At 46.6% G+C, this 17,594-nt stretch overlaps 1 protein-coding gene across 2 annotated transcripts in view; it reads left to right on the top strand.

The window, feature by feature from the left end:
- Positions 1-17,594, top strand: part of GYS2 (glycogen synthase 2) — a 171,710-nt gene that overhangs the window by 92,447 nt on the left and 61,669 nt on the right. For both annotated transcript variants that reach the window (XM_077261412.1, XM_077261414.1), the window contains exons 11-12: positions 7,476-7,589; positions 7,742-7,868. In XM_077261412.1, the coding sequence (XP_077117527.1) occupies positions 7,476-7,589; positions 7,742-7,868 (241 nt within the window). The remainder of the gene's footprint in view (positions 1-7,475; positions 7,590-7,741; positions 7,869-17,594) is intronic.

Genomic DNA, 17,594 nt, shown 5'->3' on the forward strand with positions numbered 1-17,594 from the left:
ATTTAATTGCATAAAAATTCAAAGTTGTAAAATTGCGAAATTTTCCAAATTTTCGCCAAATTTCCATTTTTTTCCAGATATAAACGCAGATAATATCAAAGAAATTTTACCACTATCATGAATTACAATATGTCACGAGAAAACAATGTCAGAATCACCAAGATCCGTTGAAGCGTTCCAGAGTTATAACCTCATAAAGGGGCAGTGGTCAGAATTGTAAAAATTGGCCCGGTCATTAACGTGCAAACCACCCTTGGGGGTAAAGGGGTTAAATATTTTTTAATACGTTAACAATATACATCTGACAATTGTCAGGTGCATTAGTATTCACCCCCCTATAGTCTGATGCCCCAAATAACATCCTGAGTGACCGATCGCCCCCTGAAGTCATATCATTAGTACACTGCCTCCCCCTGGGTGTGATTCCTCCTCAGTATAATGACAGCTGTTCTGTGAAGGCCTCAGAGGTTTGTGTGAGAACATCAGGGATCATGAAAACCAAGGAGCCCACCAGACAGGTCCGGGATAAAGTGGGGGAGAGGAGGAAAGCAGGGTTAGGTTTTAGAAAATAGCCCAAGCTCTGAACATCTCACGGAGCATCAATCCATCATCCAAACATGGAGGGAGTATGACCCAACTGCAAACCTACCAAGACATGGCCGTCCAGCTGATCTGAGATCCTAAGCAAAGAGAGCACTAATTAGAGAAGCGGCCCAAGGTCACTGGAGGAGCTGCCGAGATCCACAGCTCAGGGGGAGAATCTGTCCACAGGACAACTATTAGGGTATGTGCACACGTAGAATGATCCTCTGCGGATTTTTCCACAGCGGATTTGATAAATCCGCAGGGCAAAAACACCGCATTTTTCCTGCGGATTTACCACTGTTTTTGTGCGGATACCACTGCGGTTTTACACCTGCGGTTTTCTATTATGGAGCAGGTGTAAAACCGCTGCTGATTCCGCACAAAGAATTGACATGCTGTGGAATGTAAACCGCTGCGTTTCCGCGCAGTTTTTTCTGCAGCATGTGCACAGCGTTTTCGGTTTCCCATAGGTTTACATTGTACTGTAAACTCATGGGAAACTGCTGCGGACCCGCAGCAAAATCCGCATCGTGTGCACATAGCCTTAGTCGTGTGCGCCACAAATCTGGCCTTCATGGAAGAGAAGCAAGTAGAAAGGCATTGTGGAAGCCATAAGAAGTCCCATATAGGGGACACAGCAAGTATGTGGAGGAAGGGGCTCTGCTCAGAGGAGACAGAAGGAGAACATTTGGGGATAAATATAAAGCACTGTGTGTCTTGGAAAACTAACACTGCACATCACCCTGAAAACACCATCCCCACCGTCACGCATGGTGGTGGCAACAGCATCATGCTGTGGGGAGGCTTTTCTTTAGCAGTGGCAGGAAAGCTGATCACAGGTGATGGGAAGTGGGTTGGAGCTAAAGACAGGGCAAACTTGAAGGAAAACCTGTTAGAGGCTGCAGAAGACATGAGACGTACTTGGATGACATTGCCATCTTCAGTTCCTCCAGGGACGAACACCTGAAGCATCTTCAGGAGGTGCTCAGGCGAATTCACCAAGCCGGTCTGACCATCAAGCCAGGAAAGTGCCAGATGGGCATGAGAGAGGTCCACTACCTGGGGCACCGGTTAGGCGGAAACTCTATAAACCCAGAGCAAGGCAATGCTGATGGGTTATCCCGCCGGGGCGAACCTGCCGAAGTGCATATGGAGGAGTACCGCAAGGCTCTGCCTCCGTAGCGCAGTCCAAAAGGGGGAGATGTCAGGAAATAGGAAAGTTGTGATTCCTTCAATTACACATACAGAGCTTTCAGCTGCAGTTCCCTGTGCCTGCGTGTGTAATTCTAAACTCCTCATTTCCCCCTCTTTCAGGAATGTTTATGGCTTGGTGCTGCGCAAACAAGTAAAACTCCTCATTCCTTCCTCCCACCTGATACTGGCTTAAGCTGGTACAGCAAGCATGGGATTCTTTGTTCTGGTAAAGCTAAGTATATTGGCACCGATCCGGGCTACAGATATAAGGATTATATATTCCGGATGTCCTTCGAGAGATCTATAGCTCACGGCAATCGCTAGGAGCTAAACCCAATGAGTGCAAGGAGCGGGTTCCTCTGTAAGCGGGTCATGTAACTACGCCGTGTTTAAGCTTAAAAGAATCTCCCCGACGTGGTGCCCATCCTGATCATTGTGTCGTTCATATACGAGGTTCATACAGAAAGCTATGTATAAAAATGTTCGGTCACAGCTCTAAGAAAGGGGATGATTCATCCCCTGAGAGAGGTCACCACAGGGTGAGTGCCTTGGTTTTAGGCTGGGAAATAAGTGAGTGAAGCAGCAGTCTTCCAGTGTCTTGGGGTCTAGCTGCTAGACAGATGTGTGATATGCATGATGTGTACCCTGAGCACATGGTCAGCCAGGAGATTAAATGATCTGAACGAAATGTAAGTGCTTTTTCAACTCTAATCCCCTTTTGTTTGTAATTGGACTGTACTTGTCTTCTTTATAATATCTTTTTATACTTCTGTAAACACTGCCTACTTTTTTGGAATAAAATATAAAATTACTAGCTTTGTCTTTCCTTGCTCTCTAACGTACGGTCACATCCTCTGAAGTGAATTACGCTACTAATTTGGGTTGGCTCCGGACCCGTTATTAATTAAGAAATCGGAGCTGGTGGCAGTGGAATTTGTCCTGTGCGTTTGGGAGGCTTTGTAGCGACGGCGGTGTTGATAATTATTGTTCCCGCCTGAGTGGGAGTAGTTATATCGCCCTCGCTGCAGTGTTCCCATTAGCCAGTACAAAGTAAGGCAGCCTTTCTGGCGACTAATTTTCCTAGGTGCAGTACCCAGTCTGACCTGAGGGTAAGGGGGGGGCACTAGAGAGCTGAAAGTTCCAAACCTGAACTGGGAAGTGGGATATAGGTATATCCCCTTCAAAAAGAACCAGGGCCAACCAAACAACCCCGGTTCATGACAATTTGGTGTGAGTGGTGGGGATGATAAAGGTATCCTTCCCGTGACAGTGGTGAGAATTTAGAGAGGAAGGTGTAAAAATAATTGTATATTGTCCCGTTATGGGCTCCGTATTAGGGAAGGATGGCATATCCTGCGTTTTCAATGGTGTGGTCCACACCACTGCAATAATCGTGTGTAATCAGCATCTGGATCTGCCTCACCTGTGCAGTAATCATGTGTGTAATGGGCATCTAGATCTGCTGCACCTGTGTAATAATCATGTGTGTGATCAGCAACTGGATCTGCCTCACCGGTGCAGTAATCATGTGTGTAATGGGCTTCTGGATCTGCCGCACCTGTGTAATAATCATGTGTGTGATCGGCATATGAATCTGCCGCACCTGTGTAATAATCATGTATGTGATCAGCATGTGGATCTGCCCACCTGTGTAACAATCATGTGTGTAATCGGCATCTAGATCTGCCACACCTGTGCAATAATCATGTGTGTGATCAGCATCTGGATCTACCGCACCTGTGTAATAATCATGTGCGTGATCAGCATCTGGATCTGCCACACCTGTGCAATAATCATGTGTGTGATCAGCATCTGGATCTACCGCACCTGTGTAATAATCATGTGCGTGATCAGCATCTGGATCTGCCACACCTGTGCAATAATCATGTGTGTGATCAGCATCTGGATCTACCGCACCTGTGTAATAATCATGTGCGTGATCAGTATCTGGATCTACTGCACCTGTGTAATAATCATGTGTGTGATCAGCATCTGGATCTACCGCACCTGTGTAATAATCATGTGCGTGATCAGCATCTGGATCTGCCACACCTGTGCAATAATCATGTGTGTGATCAGCATCTGGATCTACCGCACCTGTGTAATAATCATGTGTGTGATCAGTATCTGGATCTACTGCACCTGTGTAATAATCATGTGTGTGATCAGCATCTGGATCTACCGCACCTGTGTAATAATCATGTGTAATCGGCATCTGGATCTGCCTCACCTGTGTAATAATCATGTGTGTGATCAGCATCTGGATCTGAGACACCTGTGCAATAATCATGTGTGTGATCAGCATCTGGATCTACCGCACCTGTGTAATAATCATGTGTGTGATCGGCATCTGGATCTACCGCACCTGTGTAATAATCATGTGTGTGATCATCTGGATCTACCGCACCTGTGTAATAATCATGTGTAATCGGCATCTGGATCTACCACGCCTGTGTAATAATCATGTGTGTGATCAGCATCTGGATCTAACGCACCTGTGTAATAATCATGTGTAATCGGCATCTGGATCTACCGCACCTGTGTAATAATCGTGTGTGATCGGCATCTGGATCTGCCGCACCTGTGTAATAATCATGTGTGTGATCGGCATCTGGATCTGCTGCACCTGTGTAATAATCATGTGTGTGATCAGCATCTGGATCTACCGCACCTGTGTAATAATCATGTGTGTGATCAGCATCTGGATCTACCGCACCTGTGTAATAATCATGTGTGTGATCAGCATCTGGATCTGCCGCACATGTGTAATAATCATGTGTGTGATCAGCATCTGGATCTACCGCACCTGTGTAATAATCACGTGTAATCGGCATCTGGATCTACCCCACCTGTGTAATAATCATGTGTGTGATCGGCATCTGGATCTGCCGCACCTGTGTAATAATCATGTGTGTGATCGGCATCTGGATCTACCGCACCTGTGTAATAATCATGCGTGTGATCAGCATCTGGATCTACCGCACCTGTGTAATAATCATGTGTGTGATCAGCATCTGGATCTGCCGCACCTGTGTAATAATCATGTGTGTGATCAGCATCTGGATCTACCGCACCTGTGTAATAATCATGCGTGTGATCAGCATCTGGATCTACCGCACCTGTGTAATAATCATGTGTGTGATCAGCATCTGGATCTACCGCACCTGTGTAATAATCATGTGTGTGATCGGCATCTGGATCTGCCACACCTGTGTAATAATCATGTGTGTGATCAGCATCTGGATCTACCGCACCTGTGTAATAATCATGCGTGTGATCGGCATCGGGATCTACCGCACCTGGGTAATAATCATGTGTGTGATCAGCATCTGGATCTGCCGCACCTGTGTAATAATCATGTGTGTGATCAGCATCTGGATCTACCGCACCTGTGTAATCATGTGTGTGATCAGCATCTGGATCTGCCGCACCTGTGTAATAATCATGTGTGTGATCAGCATCTGGATCTACCGCACCTGTGTAATAATCATGTGTGTGATCAGCATCTGGATCTACCGCACCTGTGTAATAATCATGTGTGTGATCAGCATCTGGATCTACCGCACCTGTGTAATAATCATGTGTGTGATCAGCATCTGGATCTGCCGCACCTGTGTAATAATCATGTGTGTGATCAGCATCTGGATCTGCCGCACCTGTGTAATAATCATGTGTGTGATCAGCATCTGGATCTACCGCACCTGTGTAATAATCATGCGTGTGATCAGCATCTGGATCTGCCTCACTTGTGTAATAATCATGTGTGTGATCAGCATCTGGATCTGCCGCACCTGTGTAATAATCATGTGTGTGATCAGCATCTGGATCTGCCGCACCTGTGTAATAATCATGTGTGTGATCAGCATCTGGATCTGCCTCACCTGTGTAATAATCATGCGTGTGATCAGCATCTGGATCTGCCGCACCTGTGTAATAATCATGCGTGTGATCAGCATCTGGATCTACCGCACCTGTGTAATAATCATGCGTGTGATCAGCATCTGGATCTACCGCACCTGTGTAATAATCATGTGTGTGATCAGCATCTGGATCTGCCGCACCTGTGTAATAATCATGTGTGTGATCGGCATCTGGATCTACCGCACCTGTGTAATAATCATGCGTGTGATCAGCATCTGGATCTACCGCACCTGTGTAATAATCATGTGTGTGATCAGCATCTGGATCTGCCTCACCTGTGTAATAATCATGTGTGTGATCAGCATCTGGATCTACCGCACCTGTGTAATAATCATGCGTGTGATCAGCATCTGGATCTGCCTCACCTGTGTAATAATCATGTGTGTGATCAGCATCTGGATCTGCCGCACCTGTGTAATAATCATGTGTGTGATCAGCATCTGGATCTGCCGCACCTGTGTAATAATCATGTGTGTGATCAGCATCTGGATCTGCCTCACCTGTGTAATAATCATGCGTGTGATCAGCATCTGGATCTGCCGCACCTGTGTAATAATCATGCGTGTGATCAGCATCTGGATCTACCGCACCTGTGTAATAATCATGCGTGTGATCAGCATCTGGATCTACCGCACCTGTGTAATAATCATGTGTGTGATCAGCATCTGGATCTGCCGCACCTGTGTAATAATCATGTGTGTGATCGGCATCTGGATCTACCGCACCTGTGTAATAATCATGCGTGTGATCAGCATCTGGATCTACCGCACCTGTGTAATAATCATGTGTGTGTGATCAGCATCTGGATCTGCCTCACCTGTGTAATAATCATGTGTGTGATCAGCATCTGGATCTACCGCACCTGTGTAATAATCATGCGTGTGATCAGCATCTGGATCTACCGCACCTGTGTAATAATCATGTGTGTGTGATCAGCATCTGGATCTGCCTCACCTGTGTAATAATCATGTGTGTGATCAGCATCTGGATCTACCGCACCTGTGTAATAATCATGTGTGTGATCAGCATCTGGATCTGCCGCACCTGTGTAATAATCATGTGTGTGATCGGCATCTGGATCTACCGCACCTGTGTAATAATCATGCGTGTGATCAGCATCTGGATCTACCGCACCTGTGTAATAATCATGTGTGTGTGATCAGCATCTGGATCTGCCTCACCTGTGTAATAATCATGTGTGTGATCAGCATCTGGATCTACCGCACCTGTGTAATAATCATGTGTGTGATCAGCATCTGGATCTGCCGCACTGTGAGGTGGACGGATGATCTCGGCAGAGGAGATCTCACTCACAGATCTGGACACATTGTGATCATATTGGATCATTGAGTTCAGCTCATGAAAAATGGGAGAAAAACCAAAGTGTTGTCTTGGTAGTTTTGCTCAGATTCATATTTGTACAATAGTTAGTACACCCGCATCATTCCCTTCACTAACAATAGTTAGTACACCCGCATCATTTCCTTCACTAACAATAGTTAGTACACCCGCATCATTTCCTTCACTAATCCTTGTTACTTTGTGCCACAGAAAATCCCAATAAAATACATAGAACTCTGTGGCTGTAATGTGAAAAATGTGGAAAAGTTCACGGGGTGTGAAGACTTTTTCAAGGGGCTGTGTTTAGTGGTGATATACATAGTGTGCCCCCATCCTGCAGACCAGTGTAGCGCAGCACGTGTTCGCGGTTTCCCGCACTCCATATTGCGGTATTATTGGCGCTCGTTCACACTTTCCTTTTTCTCCCTGTTTAGCGCCAGTCTCTGCCGCCAATCACCACACACAACATGATGGACGACTCCGCGGATCCCATCCTCAGCACCGTCAGACGCATCGGCCTCTTCAACAGCCGCACGGACAGAGTGAAAGTCGGTGACTCGATCTAGCAGGACCCCCACCCTTGTTTCATCCTCTCCTCAGATGGGGCTCCTGGAACGCTGATATTCCTGATCACATGACCTATGTGTGATGATGGGGGTCCGTGAGGGACCACTGCAGTGATTTCTGTCATGTCTCACAGGTGATCGTGCACCCAGAGTTCCTGTCCTCCACGAGCCCCCTTCTTCCACTCGACTATGAGGAGTTTGTACGAGGCTGTCACCTGGGGGTCTTCCCATCATACTATGAGCCCTGGGGCTACACACCCGGTGAGTGGTGGTCCGAAGTATATACTCTGTGATAGCGGCGGTCCTTTATATATACTCTTCGATAGTGGTGGTCCGCCGTATATACTCATCGATAGCGGCAGTCTGGGTTATATACTCTTCGATAGTGGCGGTCCGGGATATATACTCTTCGATAGTGGTGGTCCGGGGTATATACTCATCGATAGTGGCGGTCCTTGATATATACTCTTCGATAGTGGTGGTCCGCCGTATATACTCATCGATAGCGGCAGTCTGGGTTATATACTCTTCGATAGTGGCGGTCCGGGATATATACTCTTCGATAGTGGTGGTCCGGGATCTATACTCTTCGATAGTGGCGGTCCTTGATATATACTCTTCGATAGTGGCGGTCCGGGGTATATACTCTTCGATAGTGGCGGTCCGGGGTATATACTCTTTGATAGTGGTGGTCCGGGGTATATACTCATCGATAGTGGCGGTCCTTGATATATACTCTTCGATAGTGGTGGTCCGGGTTATATACTCTTCTATAGTGGTGATCTGGGGTATATACTCATCGATAGCGGCGGTCCAGGATATATACTCTTCGATAGCGGTGGTCCGGGGTACATACTCATCATTGGCGGCGGTCCGGGATATATGCTCTTCGATAGTGGCGGTCCAGGGTATATACTCTTCGATAGTGGCGGTCCGGGATATATACTCTTCGATAGTGGTGGTCCGGGGTGTATACTCATCGATAGCGGCGGTCCAGGGTATATACTCTTCGATAGTGGCGGTCCGGGATATATACTCTTCGATAGTGGTGGTCCGGGGTGTATACTCATCGATAGCGGCGGTCCTTGATATATACTCTTCAATAGTGGCGGTCCGGGATATATACTCATCGATAGTGGCGGTGTGGGGTATATACTCTTCGATAGTGGCGGTCCGGGGTATATACTCTTCGATAGTGGTGGTCCAGGGTATATACTCATCGATAGCGGCGGTCCTTGATATATACTCATCGATAGTGGTGGTCCGGGATATATACTCTTCGATAGCGGTGGTCCGGGGTGTATACTCATCGATAACGGTGGTCCGGGGTATATACTCATCATTGGCAGCGGTCCGGAATATATACTCTTCGATAGCGGCGGTCCGGGGTATATACTATTCGATAGCGGCGGTCCTTGATATATACTCATCGATAGTGGCGGTCCTTGATATATACTCATCGATAGTGGCGGTCCTTGATATATACTCATCGATAGCGGCGGTCCTTGATATATACTCACCGATAGCGGCGGTCCTTGATATATACTCTTCAATAGTGGCGGTCCGGGGTGTATACTCTTCGATAACGGCGGTCATTGATATATACTCATCGATAGCGGCGGTCCTTGATATATACTCTTCAATAGTGGGGGTCCGGGGTATATACTCATCATTGGCAGCGGTCTGGGATATATACTCTTCGATAGTTGCGGTCCGGAATATATACTCTTCGATAGCAGCGGTCATTGATATATACTCATCGATAGCGGTGGTCCAGGGTATATACACCTCTTTAGTGGTGGTTCGGGGGATATTCATCCTGCTGGAGGGGGTCCCGAGTGCCACTCATATCTGCGGATCCGTCACACCTGGGTGGATCAATCGCTTTGTCGATGTCTCATCATTCTCACTGGAGACATTAATAAACACCCACATGATAATCAAAGACGTCACCGGTGAGAAATGTCCAGTGAGCGGGACCGGAGATGGGAGCGCAGCGTAGACCCCCACATAATAAAGAGAGACCCACCGATGGGAACCCCACTGTATAACCAGAGACAACTACAACCACCAGCATCTCCACCGCTTATTGAGTAGCACAAAAGATTACTTTATTATTCAGAATCAACATGAATAAAAACAAGGAAAAGTTACTGGTCTGCCCTATAACCCCAATCATCAGTATCATAGCAGCACCTCATCCTACAGAGCAGCGCTCATGTCCGAATCAGAGACATCATTAATCCTGCACTGATCCTGAGTTACCTCCTGTATTATACCCCAGAGCTGCACTCACTATTCTGCTGGTGCAGTCACTGTGTACATACATTACTGATCCTGAGTTACATCCTGTATTATACTCCAGAGCTGCACTCACTATTCTGCTGGTGCAGTCACTGTGTACATACATTACATTACTGATCCTGAGTTACATCCTGTATTATACCCCAGAGCTGCACTCACTATTCTGCTGGTGCAGTCACTGTGTACATACATTACTGATCCTGAGTTACATCCTGTATTATACTCCAGAGCTGCACTCACTATTCTGCTGGTGCAGTCACTGTGTACATACATTACATTACTGATCCTGAGTTACATCCTGTATTATACTCCAGAGCTGCACTCACTATTCTGCTGGTGCAGTCACTGTGTATATACATTACATTACTGATCCTGAGTTACATCCTGTATTATACTCCAGAGCTGCACTCACTATTCTGCTGGTGCAGTCACTGTGTACATACATTACATTACTGATCCTGAGTTACCTCCTGTATTATACCCCAGAGCTGCACTCACTATTCTGCTGGTGCAGTCACTGTGTACATACATTACATTACTGATCCTGAGTTACATCCTGTATTATACTCCAGAGCTGCACTCACTATTCTGCTGGTGCAGTCACTGTGTACATACATTACATTACTGATCCTGAGTTACCTCCTGTATTATACCCCAGAGCTGCACTCACTATTCTGCTGGTGCAGTCACTGTGTACATACATTACATTACTGATCCTGAGTTACATCCTGTATTATACTCCAGAGCTGCACTCACTATTCTGCTGGTGCAGTCACTGTGTACATACATTACTGATCCTGAGTTACCTCCTGTATTATACTCCAGAGCTGCACTCACTATTCTGCTGGTGCAGTCACTGTGTACATACATTACATTACTGATCCTGAGTTACATCCTTCATTATACTCCAGAGCTGCACTCACTATTCTGCTGGTGCAGTCACTGTGTACATACATTACTGATCCTGAGTTACATCCTGTATTATACTCCAGAGCTGCACTCACTATTCTGCTGGTGCAGTCACTGTGTACATACATTACATTACTGATCCTGAGTTACATCCTGTATTATACTCCAGAGCTGTGCTCACTATTCTGCTGGTGCAGTCACTGTGTACATACATTACATTACTGATCCTGAGTTACATCCTGTATTATACTCCAGAGCTGCACTCACTATTCTGCTGGTGCAGTCACTGTGTACATACATTACATTACTGATCCCGAGTTACCTCCTGTATTATACCCCAGAGCTGCACTCACTATTCTGCTGATGCAGTCACTGTGTACATACATTACATTACTGATCCCGAGTTACATCCTGTATTATGCCTGTCACGTTTCACTGGTAGGATACTTTTATCATCCCGCCACTCACACCAATTTGTCATGAACTGGGGTTGTTTGGTTGCCCCTGGTTCTTTTCTGAAGGGGATTTATCTATACCCCACTTCCCAGTTCCGGCTTAGTACTTGCAGCTCCCTGGCGCCCCCCTTACCCTCAGGTCAGACCGGGTACTTCACCTAGGATAATTAGTCGCCAGAAAGGCTGCCTTACTTTGTCCTGGCTAATGGGCACACTGCAGCGATGGCAATATAACTATTCCCACTCAGGCGGGAACAATAATTATCAACTCCGCAGTCGCTACACAGTCTCCCAAATGCACAGGACAAATCCTGCTGCCACCAGCTCCGATTTCTTAATTATTGACGGGTTCAGAGCCCACCCAAATTAGTAGCATAATTCACTTCAGAGGACGTGACTGTACGTTATAGAGCAAGGAGAGAAAAAGATAGTAATTTTATCTTTTACTCCAAAAAAGGTAGGCAGTGTTTACAGAGGTATAAAAAGATATTATAAAGAAGACAAATATCGTATGTACAGTACAATTAAAAATAAAATGGGATTAAAGTTAAAAGAACACTTACATTTCTATCAGATCATTTCATCTCCTGGCTGCCCATGTGCTCAGATGGACACATCAAGCTGCATATCACACATCTGTTTAGCAGCTAGACCCCGGACAAAAGACATTGGAAGACAGATGTCCCACTTAGTAATCACCCAGCTCAAAACCAAGGCACTCCCCCTGTGGTGACCTCACTCAGGGGCTGAATGCTCCCCTTTCTTAGAGTTGTGACAAACCATTTTTATACATAGCTCGCTGTATGAACCTCATATACGAACGACACAATGATCAGGATGTGCACCACGTTGGGGGGAATCTTTTAAGTGTAAACACGGCGTAGTTACATGACCCATTTGCAGAGAAACCCGCTCCTTGCACTCGTTGGGATTATCTCCTAGAGAATTCCGTGAGCTATAGATCTCTTGATGGACATCCGGAATATGTAATCCTTATATCTCTAGCCCGGATCTGTGCCAATATACATAACCTTAAAAGAACAATAGAATCCCATGCTTGCTGTACCAGTTTTGGCCAGTATCAGGTGGGAGGTGGGAATGAGGAGTTTTGCACAGAGTCCGGTTTTCGCAGCACCAAGCCATAAACATTCCAGTGGGAGGAGGGAAATGAGGGGTTTAGGATTACACACGCATGCAGAGGCAGAAGGAGAAAAGCTGTTTTTTCCTCAGGCGAAGGGTTGCTGTCATCACACACAGGCATGGGTCTGAAAAGCCATGGACCTTTTTGGTATTTGCTTAAACATGGCATATTCATATTATACCCCAGAGTTGCACTCACTAATCTGCTGGTGCAGTCACTGTGTACATACATTACATTACTGATCCTGAGTTACATCCTGTATTATACCCCAGAGCTGCACTCACTATTCTGCTGGTGCAGTCACTGTGTACATACATTACATTACTGATCCTGAGTTACATCCTGTATTATTCTCCAGAGCTGCGCTCACTATTCTGCTGGTGCAGTCACTATGTACATACATTACATTACTGATCCTGAGTTACCTCTTGTATTATACCCCAGAGCTGCACTCACTATTCTGCTGGTGCAGTCACTGTGTACATACATTACATTACTGATCCTGAGTTACATCCTGTATTATACCCCAGAGCTGCACTCGCTATTCTGCTGGTGCAGTCACTGTGTACATACATTACATTACTGATCCTGAGTTACATCCTGTATTATACCCCAGAGCTGCACTCACTATTCTGCTGGTGCAGTCACTGTGTACATACATTACATTACTGATCCTGAGTTACATCCTGTATTATACCCCAGAGCTGCACTCACTATTCTGCTGGTGCAGTCACTGTGTACATACATTACATTACTGATCCTGAGTTACCTCCTGTATTATACCCCAGAGCTGCACTCACTATTCTGCTGGTGCAGTCACTGTGTACATACATTACATTACTGATCCTGAGTTACATCCTGTATTATACCCCAGAGCTGCACTCACTATTCTGCTGGTGCAGTCACTGTGTACATACATTACATTACTGATCCTGAGTTACATCCTGTATTATACCCCAGAGCTGCACTCACTATTCTGCTGGTGCAGTCACTGTGTACATACATTACATTACTGATCCTGAGTTACATCCTGTATTATACCCCAGAGCTGCACTCACTATTCTGCTGGTGCAGTCACTGTGTACATACATTACATTACTGATCCTGAGTTACATCCTGTATTATACCCCAGAGCTGCACTCACTATTCTGCTGGTGCAGTCACTGTGTACATACATTACATTACTGATCCTGAGTTACATCCTGTATTATACCCCAGAGCTGCACTCACTATTCTGCTGGTGCAGTCACTGTGTACATACATTACATTACTGATCCTGAGTTACATCCTGTATTATACCCCAGAGCTGCACTCACTATTCTGCTGGTGCAGTCACTGTGTACATACATTACATTACTGATCCTGAGTTACATCCTGTATTATACCCCAGAGCTGCACTCACTATTCTGCTGGTGCAGTCACTGTGTACATACATTACATTACTGATCCTGAGTTACATCCTGTAATATACTGCAGAGCTGCAGTCACTATTCTGCTGGTGCAGTCACTGTGTACATACATTACATTACTGATCCTGGGTTACATCCTGTATTATACTCCAGAGCTGCACTCACTATTCTGCTGGTGCAGTCACTGTGTACATACATTACATTACTGATCCTGAGTTACGTCCAGTATTATACCCCAGAGCTGCACTCACTATTCTGCTGGTGCAGTCACTGTGTACATACATTACTGATCCTGAGTTACATCCTGTATTATACTCCAGAGCTGCACTCACTATTCTGCTGGTGCAGTCACTGTGTACATACATTACATTACTGATCCTGAGTTACATCCTGTAATATACTGCAGAGCTGCACTCACTATTCTGCTGGTGCAGTCACTGTGTACATGCATTACTGATCCTGAGTTACTGTCATGTCGGACGCTGTTCAGACCAGGTCGTCCGACAGACAGCGGTAATTCCGCTTTTGACCACTATTTACTCATTGGCGTCGGCTAGATTTTATCTAGCTGTTCCGGGGTTAATTTACCTGATCCTCGGATTGGAAGCTGGGCCATGCCCATTGCCTTTAAATAGTTCTCCTGATCATTGGGCGCCGCCGATTATAGCTTCTGTCTTGCGTTGTTATCTCAGTCTGGAGTGGAGAGCTGGTTGTTGGAGTATCGTTGCTGGTGGTGTATTTTCCTTTGTCTTATTTACTCCTTCCTATATTTGTGTTTATTTTGCCCTGCACATTTATAGTGTATTCCTGAGTGTCTGCGGTGTGGTGTATATTTTCCATTATCCCTGTCTGTGCTAACTGTTAGTATTGGAGTATTACTTCTTCACTGGTGGGGGGGTGGTGGTTTCAGCCTAGGGTTGAAACAGGAGATAGGGTGAGGGTGGAGGCCTGGACATGCACACCATCAGTGTAAACTCTGGGAGAGGGTCTGTCAGGATTTCCCTAGTCTGAGGGAAATCGCTGGGGCCCGGGTTATTAGCTCTTTCCTGCCTAGGTCTCCCGTGACAGTTACATCCTGTATTATACTGATGATGGAGGTGATGGGCGGTCACCAGATACTGATGAAGGAGGTGATGGGCGGTCACCAGATAGTGATGATGGAGGTGATGGGTGGTCACCAGATACTGATGAAGGAGGTGATGGGCGGTCACCAGATACTGATGATGGAGGTAACGGGCGGTCACCAGATACTGATAATAGAGGTGACGGGTGCTCACCAGATGGTGATGATGGAGGTGACTGAGAGTCACCAGATACTGATGATGGAGGTTGTCAGGAAATAGGAAGAAGTTCTGATTACTGCAATTACACATACAGTGCTCTCAGCTGCAGTTTCCTGTGCCTGCCAGCAGAAGGCTGGAATCCTAAACCCCTCATTTTCCTCCTTCAAGAATTTTTATGGCTCTGTGCTGCGACAGACAAGTCTCCCTACACTCCTCATTTCCCCCTTCCACCTGACACTGGCTAAGACTGGTACATAAAGCATGGGATTCTATTGCTCTTTTAAGGTTATATATATTGGCACCGATCAGGGCTAGAGATATAAGGATTATATATTCCGGATGTCCATCAAGAGATCTATAACTCACAGAAATCGCTAGAAGCTAAACCCAATGAGTGCAAGGAGCGGGTTTCTCTGTAAGCGGTTCGTGTAACTACGCCGTGTTTGCACCTAAGAGAATCCCCCCGATGTGGTGCACCTCCTGATCATTGTGTTGTCCGTATATGAGGTTCATACAGCGAGCTATGTCAAAAAATGGTTTGTCATAACTTTGAGAAAAGAGGAGTGCATTTCATAACTCAGCCCACTCAGTGATGTCACAACCAGAGGGCATATCTTAACCCTGCTGAGTTGTGAGTGTGTCTTCTGTCCGGGGTCTAGCCGCTATACAGATGTGTGATGCATCTTGATGTGTCCCCTGAGCACACGGTCAGCTAGGAGATGAAATGATCTGAACAAAATGTGTTTTTTCAACTTTAAACCCATTGAGTGGGAGTAGTTATATCGCCCTCGCTGCAGTGTGCCCAATAGCCAGTACAAAGTAAGGCAGCCTTTCTGGAGACTAATTTTCCTAGGTGCAGTGCCCTGACTAACCTGAGGGTAAGGAGGGGGCGCCAGAGAGCTGCAGGTTCCAAACCGGAACTGGGAAGTGGGGTATGGATAAATCCCCTTTTAGAAAGAACTGGGCAACCAAACATCCCTGGTTCCTGACAAATTGGTGTGAGTGGTGGGGAAGATAAAGGCATCCTCCCCGTGAACCGTGACAGAGGTGACGGACGGTCACCAGATACTGATGATGGAGGTGATGGGCGATCACCAGATACTGATGAAGGAGGTGATGGGCGGTCACCAGATACTGATGATGGAGGGGACAGGCGGTCACCAGATACTGATGATGAAGGCAACGGGTGGTCACCAGATACTGATGATGGAGGTTACGGGCGGTCACCAGATACTGATGATGGAGGTGATGGGCGATCACCAGATTCTGATGAAGGAGGTGATGGGCGGTCACCAGATACTGATGATGGAGAGGACGAGCTGTTACCACATATTGATAATTGAGGTGATGGGCGGTCACCAGATACTGATGATGGAGAGGACGAGCTGTTACCACATATTGATAATTGAGGTGATGGGCGGTCACCAGATACTGATGATGGAGAGGACGAGCTGTTACCACATATTGATAATTGAGGTGATGGGCGGTCACCAGATACTGATGATGGAGGTGATGGGCGATCACCAGAGACTGATGATGGAGGTGATGTGCGGTCACCAGATACTGATGAAGGAGGTGACAGGTGGTCACCAGATACTGATGATGGAGGTGATGTGTGGTCACCAGATACTGATGATGGTGGTGACGGGTGATCACCAGATACTGATGATGGAGGTGATGGGTGGTCACCAGATACTGATGATGGAGGAGACAGGCGGTCACCAGATACTGATGATGGTGGTGACGGGTGATCACCAGATACTGATGATGGAGGAGACAGGCGGTCACCAGATACTGATAATGGAGGTGATGGGCGGTCACCAGATACTGATGATGGAGGGGACAGACGATCACTGATGATGGAGGAGACGGGCGGTCACCAGATACTGATGATGGAGGTGATGTGTGGTCACCAGATACTGATGATGGAGGAGACAGGCGGTCACCAGATACTGATGATGGTGGTGACGGGTGGTCACCAGATACTGATGATGGAGGAGACAGGCGGTCACCAGATACTGATGATGGAGGTGATGGGCGGTCACCAGATACTGATGATGGAGAGGACGAGCTGTTACCACATATTGATAATTGAGGTGATGGGCGGTCACCAGATACTGATGATGGTGGTGATGGGTGGTCACCAGATACTGATGATGGAGGAGACAGGCGGTCACTGATGATGGAGGAGACGGGCGGTCACCAGATACTGATAATGGAGGTGATGGGCGGTCACCAGATACTGATGATGGAGGGGACAGACGATCACTGATGATGGAGGAGACGGGCGGTCACCAGATACTGATAATGGAGGTGACGGGCGGTCATTATTCTCTGTCGCACGGTGCTATATACAGTACTATACATCGTCTCTCCTGCCGCTCTCATTAGTCACGTATAGTAGGGAAGGTTTGGTGCCGGATGACGGACTGACGATAGGCGGCTAATCTGCCGCTGATCAATCTGTCGGATGCGCTGTTATTATT

Source organism: Ranitomeya variabilis, chromosome 5 (assembly GCF_051348905.1).
Source record: "Ranitomeya variabilis isolate aRanVar5 chromosome 5, aRanVar5.hap1, whole genome shotgun sequence".
Classification (NCBI taxonomy): Eukaryota; Metazoa; Chordata; class Amphibia; order Anura; family Dendrobatidae; genus Ranitomeya; species Ranitomeya variabilis.